This window comes from Pseudophryne corroboree, chromosome 3, assembly GCF_028390025.1.
Source record: "Pseudophryne corroboree isolate aPseCor3 chromosome 3, aPseCor3.hap2, whole genome shotgun sequence".
In the NCBI taxonomy this organism is placed as follows: domain Eukaryota; kingdom Metazoa; phylum Chordata; class Amphibia; order Anura; family Myobatrachidae; genus Pseudophryne; species Pseudophryne corroboree.
In genome coordinates, this window is record NC_086446.1 from 648198497 (window position 1) to 648211267 (window position 12771).

The 12771-nt window shown below is 45.1% G+C and overlaps 1 protein-coding gene across 4 annotated transcripts in view; it reads right to left on the minus strand.

The window, feature by feature from the left end:
- The window catches only part of ANK3 (ankyrin 3), a 1328922-nt gene that overhangs the window by 1099609 nt on the left and 216542 nt on the right, over positions 1–12771 (minus strand). For 2 of the 4 annotated variants that reach the window (XM_063961785.1, XM_063961784.1), the window contains exon 2: positions 8053–8157. The exons of the other annotated variants lie outside the window; for them this stretch is intronic. In XM_063961785.1, coding sequence (XP_063817855.1) covers positions 8053–8064 — 12 coding nt within the window. In that variant the 5' untranslated portion in view covers positions 8065–8157. The remainder of the gene's footprint in view (positions 1–8052; positions 8158–12771) is intronic. 4 annotated transcript variants of the gene reach the window in all.

The following is a 12771-nucleotide window of genomic DNA, read 5'->3' on the forward strand; positions in this document are numbered from 1 at the left end:
ATAGTACGCTGTAATTTATTAAATAAACAGAGTGATTCTTAACTACATGGTGTCGTGTATTATCTGTAACGTTAAGGATTGCTCTCACTGACGTCAGTGGCCATCACATCGAGGTAATCAAAGAGAGGTAGGGATCCTTTCAGCTGGGAGCTCTATGTCCGGGATTCAGTGATCGTCCCTGAATGGTAAAAATAGAGAATTTATTGTCTATCTTTGCCATACAGGATTGCGGTCATACACTGAAGCTGAATCCGTGTCAGTGTTCCGGGAACACGTGACAAGGTAATATTTAAGTCCGGGACTTAATATTACGAAGTTTTATGTAAAAACATAAAACAGGTATCAGGGATACCATAGAATCTTTAATGTCTGGGACTTAAAGATACGTCTGAGAAAGGACCAGGAGTCCAAGCGCAATTCTCCAAAGACGTTAGTATCTGGGATACTTAAAAAAAAAATATATAGACCTGGGGTCTATACATAACGTAGATTATACCTCGATCTGATCGTCTATATATATATTCTTGTATGTTGTAGTGAGATAAGTTCTTATATTTGGTTCAGACGGCTGGTAAGTTTTCGTCTGCCAGATATCTTTACTCAAAACTCTTTTCTTGCTTCCTGTTTAAAACGCTGTATTTTTCTGACATCTTGTACGAAGGTAAGCGTACCCGTCAAAAGATTTCATGTTCTCATTATACAGATAATATTGTGATATTGTCAATGACTAATTAACTGGTGTTAGCTAATGCATGCATAGAAAGTTTTTGTTGTGAAATTGCATAGAACATATTTTTGTTGTGATATTGCATAGACAGTTGTTATAAGTTGTTGTAGAAATTGCGTAGAAAGCTGGTGTAGATTGTATTCTTTACTATGGGAGGGGGTCAGAGTAAGACAGTCATTTATCCTCCACCTTTACCAGGAGAGACATGTAAGGAGTATGTAGCCCGTAACTCCACCACAGATTATTATCTAGTTAACCCTTGGGTAGATAACTTAGCGGGGTGGACAGAGAAAGTTGGCAGCCCCAGCCCATTCCCCCGTGATGGTATTAATTATCCATTTTATATGGACATGATCAAAGGGCTTTGTCTGGGAGACAAGGAAGCCTGGCCGTGGTATGATCATGACCCACAATGGGACATGACATATATGCGTGCTGGAGGAGAGCAATGGCTCACGATAGCACCTCATTGGTATGACAAAAATATCAAGCAGAAACAGCGTAGAATAAAATCTGTAACTTCCCGACTACACAAAGCTGAGGAATTTAGAAGCAACAAGTTTCTGAAAAACTCTTCTCCTCCGCCCTACAGTCCCCTATACCCCTCCTTAAAAGACACAGATCTTTTAGCTGCAGTTGCTTTGTCACGAATTCCGATGCAAAGGGGAGGGGGAGGAGGGGAAGGGGAAGGAGAAGGAGGCTCAGTTGCTTTGTCACGAATGCCGATGCAAAGGGGAGGGGGAGGAGGGGAAGGGGAAGGAGAAGGAGGCTCAGGAGGAATAGCCCCCCCTGACAGTACCCTCCACATAGACGTAACCACCCCCGCCCCTAGTGCCCCTACTCCTAACAGACAAACCGCCTCCCGCCGCAACGCTGACTTAACTATTGCTACTGACAACCCTCTCACCCCCTCCACAACGCGATCCGGCACTGGTTTCCTCGGTGTCGCCACCCACCTGCCCTTCATGACAGTAGGGGATCAGTTGTTAAAGAAACCCATTGAAATAGAGGATTTAGACAGAATTGTTAAGAACTGTCCCAAACCCACTGTTGCACCTGACGGCTGCATAGCTTACTTGAAAAAGGCTTGCACAGGACGCAGCTATACTCAAGAAGATATGAAGCTGATCATAGATGGGGTTATAGACCATTACAACGGGTGGGATTGGAAAAAGATTCCCACCATAAACACTCCTACCACCCTTAACGATGCCGTTCGCTACCCTCTCAATACTGGGGACGGTGTAACGGAGATGTGGAAGGAAATTGAGACCCATATGAAAGAGATTTTTAAAACCCGGGCTTCTCTTCCCATTGCCGTAGCATGTAAACAAAAGCCCACTGAAACTGTCACTGAGTTCTGGAAGAGGTTTAAAAAGTGTTGGTCTGAAGATGCAGGTCTCACTCTTGTAGATACAGACCATTTACTAATTTCTACCTTTGTAAATAACTTGTTGCCATCTGTTATGGTCCCTGTTAAGCAAGGTGTTTCTTCCTGGACCTCTGATAATATTAAGGAATTTGAAAAGCACTTATATGAAAAGGAAGCTGCAGGATGCTTTGATGTTAAAAAACCCTTGCAGAATGCCCCAACTCATAATTACCAAAATCAGAGAGGTCAGGGAGATAGACGCCAGCAGCACTCCACTGGCCCACCCCGTAATCCAGCCCGATATCAAAACCCACAAGCCAGGCCACCCCACCCCCCTGACTCTGCCAGCAGGAAACAAACCTCCTGCTTCAACTGTGGAAGGGACGATCACTGGGCAAGGGATTGCCCTTGTCCCTCACAAAACCACCGACAGCCCCAAGCTCCGGCTCCCTCCCGGGATCATCCCCGACAGTCACACAACAACCCCTTTCAGGATCATGTCCGATTCCGAGTTGACTGGCAGGACCCCTCCCACTGACGGGGCCCGGAGGAGGGTATCCCAGCCTTTGCCCAGCTCACCAGACACTGGAAGGACCCACCGCTACTAACCTTGATTATAGGAAAGAGAGCAATCCCTTTCCTGGTAGATAGCGGGGCAACTACTAGTGTTTTGTGTGTCGACCTGTACGATGGTCATTTGGTAAAGACTGCTCCTTCAATGGGAATCAATGGGATACCCACAGATGCTTACCTGACAGATGCCCTTAGTGTCAGAACCACGGGAGGCACATATATGGGTAAACACAATTTCACTGTAATACCTGAATGTCCAATTAATCTTCTGGGAAGGGATCTTCTTAGCAGGCTCGAAATCTCCATTCTCCCTTCACCCACTGGCAGTGGCCTGGAGGTTGAGTCCCCACACCTACCGGTGTGGGAAGCAACAGACATTACACCTGATTTTGACAAAGTAAACCCTGCTCTATGGTCGGAGGGTCCCTATGACACTGGCCTCATTCCTTGCACACCATATAGAGCAACCCTGAAACCTGACACACAACCTGTCTATCAAAAGCAATACCCCTTGTCACAAGAGAAGATTGAAGGTCTTAGACCAATGATACAACAGTTTCTCCAACAAGGCATTCTCAGACACGTAATTTCACCTTACTGCACACCAGTCAACCCAGTTGCTAAGTCAGATGGCAGTGTAAGGTTTGTACAAGACCTTAGGGCAATTAACCAACTCATTGTGCCTATAGCACCCATTGTACCTGACATTAACTCACTCATTTCAGCTATCCCTGCAGATGCTGCATTTTTTTCGGTAATTGATTTAAAAAATGCATTTTTTAGCATTCCAGTGGATGCACAGACACAGTTACTTTTTGCATTTTCTTTTGAGGGCAAGCAACTCACCTGGTGTCGTTTACCCCAGGGCTTCATTGACGCACCTGTTGTGTATAGCATTGTACTCCAGGCCACATTGGGGCCCTGGCACCCTCACCATGGTTCAGTCCTGCTACAGTATGCAGATGATCTGCTGCTCTGTAGTCAAACTGAGGAGGCCTGCCGGGAGGATGGTATATCACTGTTAAACTGGCTCTGTGAATGTGGACACAAGGTGTCCAAAACAAAAATGCAATGGTGTAAGAAGCATGTGGATTACTTGGGTTTTGTGCTCACTCAGGGGGAAAGGAAAGTCAGTCCACAGCGCATTCAGTCTGTATTGGGCCTGGTCACCCCAACTACCCAGAGGGAACTGCTGTCTTTTCTGGGTATGGTAAATTACTGCAGACAGTGGATATCTGATTGTTCCTATTATGATAACATTTTGAGACAAGCCACACTGAAAGACAAACCTAATATTGTACAATGGTCACAAGAAATGTTAACTGCATATGAAAGCTTAAAGTGTATGTTAATGAAAAGTCCGGCACTTGGCCTCCCCAACTATGTACTACCTTTTCATTTGTTTGCAAGGGACAATTGTAAAACCATGGCGGGGGTGCTCACACAGTTTCATGGAGGAAAGTTGCGCCCAGTGGCATTTTTTTCCAAAGTAATGCCTGTCACAGTGCAAGGTATGCCTGCTTGCCTCAGGGCACTTGCAGCCTGTGCAATGGTAACTGAAATGGCCACCACACTCACCCTAGGCCACACAACAATACTTCACACCACTCATGATGTTCTAACCATTTTAAAAGGGTTACACACACAACACATGTCAGCTCAGCGCCTCAGTGGATATGAGGTTCTCCTTTTAAACAACCCCTCCCTCACCATTAAGTATGCCACCAACTCTTCAGGTCCTGCACCCATTCTCAACGCTCTACTGGGGCTCAAAGGTCCTGAAGACCACCCTCCTGAACCCCATGACTGCTCAGCTTCCATTGAGTCAGAAACATCCCCCAGACTGGACATGTCCCCTGTCCCTGTCCCCGACGCGGATGTCATTTTTGTAGATGGTTCCTGTAGCAGACCCAATGACACCACGTACCAAGCGGGTTATGCTATTGTCACTCTCCCTGACATTATTCTGGAAGCACAGCCCATTCCTTACCAGTCAGCACAGGCTGCAGAGCTCATTGCTCTCACAAGGGCTTGTCACCTTTACCAGAATAAACCAGTCACCATCTACACTGACTCCAAATACGCGTACGGCGTCGTGCATGACCATGGGGTCATTTGGCGACGCCGTGGTTTCCTTGGAGCTGATGGAAAAGGCATATCACATGCCCAACTCATCTCTGACCTTCTGCATGCCATAACCCTGCCCTCTGACATTGCAATCCTCCATTGCAGGGCACACACGGGTGGGAAGGATGCAGTCTCCCTTGGAAATGCTCTTGCTGACTCTGCTGCCAAACATGCGGCCTCACAGCCCATCACTCAGGCCCACATGTCCATCATGACCCCCCCAGCTCTCGACAACCACTACCTGATCACCCAGTTACAGGCCTCAGCCTCCAATGCCGACCTAGCTGACTGGACTTACCCAGTTTTGCAGAAGAATCCTAAAACAGGATTAATCTGCAAAGAGGGGAAACCTTGTATACCCCAGTCCAGTGCACCCTTGTTTATTGCCCACTACCATGGCATAGGACACCACAGTAAGGCAACAACTACCTTACTCTTACGTAATGATTTCTATGTCACGGATGCCAAGTCATTAGTAGATCAGTATGTCAGTAGATGCATCACTTGTCTGCGAAACAACCCCAACAACCCTGACAAGGCAAAACATCAGCATCTTGAATACCCCACCACACCCTTTACACACCTGCAAATTGACTTCACCCATATCCCAGGTACTGGTAAACAGGAGTATGCCCTGGTCATTGTAGACATGTTCTCTCGATGGCCAGAGGTATTCCCCACTAAATCTGAGGATGCAAAGACAGTTGCTAGGATCCTAACTCAGGAAATCATCCCCAGATGGGGGTGCCCATTGCAAATCAATAGTGATAAAGGCTCCGCCTTTACAGCAAAAATTACACAGGCCTTGGTAAAGGCCCTGCAGGTGGAATGGAAATTCCACATCCCGTATCACCCGCAGAGTTCAGGGGTCGTAGAACGCATGAATAGGACCCTCAAAGACAAGCTTAGGAAGGCCACAGGGGGTACCTTCCATAAATGGAAGAAGGTCCTTCCTATTATCCTAGCAGAGATCAGAATGACCCCACAAAAGACTCTGGGTTACTCCCCATTTGAAATACTAATGGGTAGGCCTTTTCCTACACCCTGGGCTAAGAAACCACTAGTAATACAGGAAGGAGATCTAGAACTCATCAGAGAAGAGTATGTCAGGTCCCTGATAACAAAACTGAATGAAATTGAACATGAGGTTGTTTGTAAAAACCCTTTGAATCCACAGGAACCTACACACCCCTTTAAAGTCGGAGACAGAGTCGTGGTGAAGGTGCTCCCCAGGAACAAGAGCCCAGGAGACTTCACCTATGGTCCAGAGACAGAGGTCGTAGCAGCTACCCGAACAGCAGTCCTGACAGAGGAAAGTCCTACCTGGATCCATGCATCCCGAGTAAAAAAGGTTCCTAGACCAGACCTAGAGAGGGAAGCAAGTGATTCCAGTGAGGTACGAACCGGGGCAGACAGCCCTGACCTCCCACCTAGCGAAGACAGAAGAACAGAAAACGATGAAGAACCTGCCCCCTATCTCTATCCTGGGGACTATCTCGATAGCCCTACTGGCCCTCATTCACCTCACAATATGTGAAGTCAGCATCACACAAACAGATGGGGTCCCCACCTTGTGGTACAATTCCTCTAACACACACGTAGCCACATATATCCTTGACTATTTTATGTTCCCCAAAATTGCTGATGACAAATATTATATACAACAAAGGAGGAAATCAGGAATGTCTGAGACAGTATATATTTGTGTTACTGACGAATGGTACTATGACATTAGATATTATGGATCTAATTGTAATTCCTGGGAAGCTGTGGGGTGGAATACAGGAACAGATTGGGGATATCGCCCATCAGCTGCCAGAAACAGATATGGTCAACATCTGAACCTACTTCAAAGATTGTCTATTCATAAAATGGAAGAGGGCCCAGACTCATATCGGTTCAGGCTAAACATAGTGCATCCCAGCAACCGGGATAATGCAACTTATGTAGTTGGTATATGGTGGCAAGCAGGGTACTATAGTGCAAGACAAAGGTTTTATTTATGGGATATGTACAAAAACCCAAAATACCAGCCTAAAATTGCTCCCCAAAACAAACCTTTAAAGCCCCATATTGCCACTTCTAAAGATATGGTGGCTATTACTAACCCTACCTTTGAAGACACCCTAGCTATTGAAACTGGTTTCTCTGACATTAATTTTTGGTTGGAATGGATGAAGTATAGTGCTAACAAACACAATAAAAGCAACTGTTATGTCTGTGGCAAATCTAGGCCCCACCTAGGTACAGTGCCCCTTAATATACCCCTAGAACAGGAAAATTGTTTTTTCAGCCTTTTTAATGACACCAAAACAAATGACAGTCAGTGCGAAATGTGGAAAAGGGAATATCCCATATTGTCAAAAAATCCCAACCCAGGAAATACCATAACCATATATCCTGGAAACTATACCTGTTATACATCTAACATCACCCCAGGGAGAAATTTAAAAACCTTCCCACCAGGGTATTGTGCAAATAAAAGAACAACTGTTTTAGTCAACCAAACTAGATCACTAGGCGACATTTATTATATATGTGGGGATATGAAGCTTAGAACTAAATTAGACACACCATGGTATGGTGAGTGTGCCCTGGCCAAAGTCATAATGCCACTCCTAATGATCACCGATGACCCCAATCCTCCCTCTAATACTCCTGCTAATCGAAAGAAAAGAGCACTCCCAGGAGGTAGCTTTGACCCCCACGTGTACATTGATGCTATAGGGGTCCCAAGAGGTGTTCCAAATGAGTTCAAAGCTAGAGATGAGGTGGCTGCGGGTTTTGAGTCATTGTTCCCTATAGTAACTGTAAATAAAAACGTAGCCTGGATTAATTATATATATTATAATCAACAAAGATTTGTTAATGATACCAAAGATGCTCTTAAAGGTATAGCTGAACAGCTAGAAGCCACTTCCCAAATGACATTTCAAAATAGAATGGCCCTTGACATGATTCTAGCAGAAAAAGGCGGTACATGTGTTTACATTAGTAAGGTGGAAGGCTGTTGTACATATATTCCTGACAACACTGGTCCCAATGGTAAGGTTACTTTAGCCATAAACAAGTTAGAAACCTTATCCATAGAACTCAAGAAAAATTCAGGTATTGATAACCCATGGAGCCAATATTTTGGGTGGTTTGAAAATTGGAAACAGGCTCTTGTGCAAATAAGCATATTCATACTTGTAACTTTAATTCTTTTAGGCATTATAGTTTATTGTGTAATTCCCTGTGGAAAGAAACTTACCTCCAAAGGCATTGATAAGGCCCTGATGTACTATGATATAACCACCAGTCCTGTCACCTCCTCTGATAGTAAGGGACCCGACGATTATGTCCAATATCTCAAGAACTGGAGGAACAAGAAAGGAGCCTCACTTAAGAATCATGTCATATAACAATCATGATTCTAAGAGGGGATTGAAGGGTTAAACATGCTATATGAATTGTTATGTGTTTGAATAGACACGTACGCACTCTCTACAAGATGCCTTTGTCTCTTCATATAATATAAGGCTTCTGTGTGTCTTATCTTCAAGGACAATTACATACTAGATCAAAACTGTTACTTCTGTGTGTTACTAAAATATCCCGCATGTAATGTCGTATGCTACTTCTATTTATCCAATCATATGCTTGCACATATTGTATACACCCATGTTTCTCTTCTATATAGTACGCTGTAATTTATTAAATAAACAGAGTGATTCTTAACTACATGGTGTCGTGTATTATCTGTAACGTTAAGGATTGCTCTCACTGACGTCAGTGGCCATCACATCGAGGTAATCAAAGAGAGGTAGGGATCCTTTCAGTGATAAACCAGTGATATGTGCAAGGTGATAAAGGCACCAGCCAATCAGATCCTAACTGTTAATTTACATATTGGAGCTGATTGGCTGGTGCCTTTATCACCGTGCACATATCACTGGTTTATCACTTCCTCATGCCTTCTCCAGATTAATACATCTACCCCCAAGTTTCCATAGGGCTTTATAGAAGAGATATGAACACACTGCTCTAAGAGTTACAAGAGAGGTTAATCTGAATAAATCTATGGTGGTCATGGGTCAAAAGATCCACACCAATACTTGATGGGGGTAATTCCAAGTTGATCGCAACAGGATTTTTGTTAGCAATTGGGCAAAACCATGTGCACTGCAGGGGAGGCAGATATAACATGTGCAGAGAGAGTTAGATTTGGGTGGGGTGTGTTTAATCTGCAATCTAATTTGCAGTGTAAAAATAAAGCAGCCAGTATTTACCCTGCACAGAAACAAAATAACCCACCCAAATCTAACTCTTTCTGCACATGTTATATCTGCCTCCCCTGCAGTGCCCATGGTTTTGCCCAATTGCTATCAAAAATCCTGCTGCGATCAACTCGGAATTACCCCCGATATACAGTACATGGGGGCTAGACAGGGGCGTAGCCAAAACTTTGTGGGCTCCATAGCAACATTTTGAAGGAACCAATACACATTATGATCTACAGTGTCCACAGTTCATATCATGTCACATTACAGTGTCTCCAGTAAGTGGCGGAACTAGCGATCGGGGGGCACCAGAGCCCCCCATTCCAATAACTTGGGAGAGGCCTCTGCAAACCAGGAGCGTGCAATAACAACCTTGGCGAGCGTGGTCAGGCATAGGCAGCGTCAACCTTTTACACATTACGGCAGACAGCGTCCCCTTTTTTACACATTACGGCAGACAGCGCCCCCTTTTTACACATAATGGCAGACAGCGTCCCCTTTTTACACATTACGCAGACAGCGTCCCCTTTTTTACACATTACGGCAGACAGCGTCCCCTTTTTTACACATTACGGCAGACAGCGTCCCTCTTTGTACACATTACAGCAGACAGCGTCCCCTTTTTACACATTACGGCAGACAGAGTCCCATTTTTACACATTATGGCAGACAGCGTCCCCCTTTTTACATCTTACGGCAGACAGCGTCCCCTTTTTTACACATTACGGCAGACAGCGTCCCCTTTTTTTACACATTACGGCAGACAACGTCCCCTTTTTACACATTACGGCAGACAGCGTCCCCTTTTTTACACATTACGGCAGCAGAGCCCCCTTTACACACATTACGGCAGACAGATTCCCCTTTTTACACATTACGGCAGACAGCGTCCCCTTTTTTACACATTACGGCAGACAGATTCCCCTTTTTACACATTATGACAGATAGCGTCCCCTTTTTACACATTACGGCAGACAGCGTCCCTTTTTTACACATTACGGCAGACAGCGTCCCATTTTTACACATTATGGCAGACAGCGTCCCCCTTTTTACACCTTACGGCAGACAGCGTCCCCTTTTTTACACATTACGGCAGACAGCGTCCCCTTTTTTACACATTACGGCAGACAACGTCCCCTTTTTACACATTACGGCAGACAGCGTCCCCTTTTTTACACATTACGGCAGCAGAGCCCCCTTTACACACATTACGGCAGACAGATTCCCCTTTTTACACATTACGGCAGACAGCGTCCCCTTTTTTACACATTACGGCAGACAGATTCCCCTTTTTACACATTATGGCAGATAGCGTCCCCTTTTTACACATTACGGCAGACAGCGTCCCCTTTTTACACATTACGGCAGACAGCGTCCCATTTTACACATTATGGCAGACAGCGTCCCCCTTTTTACACCTTACGGCAGACAGCGTCCCCTTTTTTACACATTACGGCAGACAGCGTCCCCTTTTTTACACATTACGGCAGACAACGTCCCCTTTTTACACATTACGGCAGACAGCGTCCCCTTTTTTACACATTATGGCAGCAGAGCCCCCTTTACACACATTACGGCAGACAGATTCCCCTTTTTTACACATTACGGCAGACAGCGTCCCCTTTTTTACACATTACGGCAGACAGATTCCCCTTTTTACACATTATGGCAAATAGCGTCCCCTTTTTACACATTACGGCAGACAGCATCCCCTTTTTTACACATTACAGCAGCAGAGCCCCCCTTTTTACACATTACGGCAGACAGATTCCCTTTTTACACATTACGGCAGACAGCGTCCCCTTTTTTACACATTACGGCAGACAGCGTCCCCTTTTTACACATTACGGCAGACAGCGCCCCCAGTTTATATTATGCCATATTGCAGGGCAACTAGTTCATATTATGCCACATTACAGTGCCAAGTTCATATTGTGCCACATTACAGTGCCCCCAGTTCATATTATGCCACATTACAGTGCCCCCAGTTCATATTATGCCACATTACAGTACACCTACACCAGTTCATATTATACCACATTACTGTACCCCCAGTTCATATTATGCCACATTAGTGTCCCCAGTTTATATTATGCCACATTACAGTGCCCCCAGTTCATATCATGCCATATCACAGTGCCCCAGTTCATATTATGCCATATTACATTGCTCCCAGTTCATATGTTACCTTATTACATTGCTCCATGTTCATATTAAGAGACGTTCAACAAATATTTAGCCAAAGATGCAAAAATACAATTGCAGTTACAGTGTTGATGGTCTATGTAATCATACTAGCTTAGATACTCCACTAGATGGCGATGGCAGAACTGTCTGAAATCTAAAAAATATATAAATTATATATAAAAATATATAAATAAGCTATGCCCTTGGGGCTAGATTCATAAAGACATTGATATGACATACTTCACATTATGGATTGCAACCCATTTATCTAAATGGAGTGAGAAAATAAGGGTGTGTATGCATGACCGGCAGATGCCGACGCTGGTATCCCGGCAGCGGAATGCAGACAGAGGGGTGAGTGCAACAAGCCCCTTGCGGGCTAGGTGGCGACCTACAGTGGGAATAAAGTGGGAGTGGGATTAGTCCCTGTTGGTCGGCATGCCAACTGTTGGGATTGTGAGGGGGCGGGATGTAAGGGAAGGTATTGTGACCGGCAGTCTCCTGACTGCCGATCACATAACTACATCCCGAAAATAATTGACCTAGGCAATTTATAAAGAAAATATATTGGTGATATTGGGCAGTGAAACCTGTATAAAAAGTTTTCTCTTACCCATCTGGACCGTAATCAGGGCCGTCTTAACAGCAGTGCACTGGGACCCCTACCCATACTCCAGTGGTAGGGGTCGGGGGTGCTATCAGCAGCAGCTTTGATGTCCCGCGGGCGGTAGGGGGTGCTGTATCTTCTGCTCAGCATGTAGGACCTGGAGCAGTAATTTCTGCTAATTACTTCATTACTGCACAGATGGTGCGGGAGGAAGAACACTAAACTGTAGAAGGGGGCATTGGGCTGAATGAAGGGGTCCTAGTACATGACTTCCAGGTTGGTAGGGAGTGTTTAATAAGTAGGAGAGGGGTGGACAGTGGAGTAGGCTTAATATTCAGCATTTTCTAGTGGGAGGGCAGCTTGCTTGACTGCAGATATCTCCAGTTCCTGGAAATAGATTTCGTAGCTTTGAATAGGATAAAAAACTAGAGAGTCCCACCTTTCATGAGGTACTGGGAACTTGGGGATCAGAGTTCAGGAGCCAGAGCAACCCATCAACGAATATATAAAACTGCATATTAGGAATGTGGAGCTGGAGCAGGAACCAGCTGCTTGAAGGCTGATATCTCTGGTTATGGACATAGTAGAGACAAGCTGTCAGTGTCCACCAAAAGGGGAGAGTCCCAGCCTTTGGAGTATACCCTCAGAAAAACTCAGTCAGACAGAACCCGAGATATTTGGCTGGGAATAGCAATTAACAGGCTTGGATGGGGACCACTGCTTTGAAGTCGGATATCTCTGGTTCCCCTGGGCCGATTGTCAAAAATCTGGTATCCCTGGAAAGAGGGGACCCTCACTTATACTCCTGGGGCCCTTGGGCAAGACCCCATTGAAAAGACGGCCCTGGCCGTAATGGCAGAGCAGAGGAGTATCACTAGCCCAGAAGAATGAGAACTAATTTACTGCTTTGTTCCCA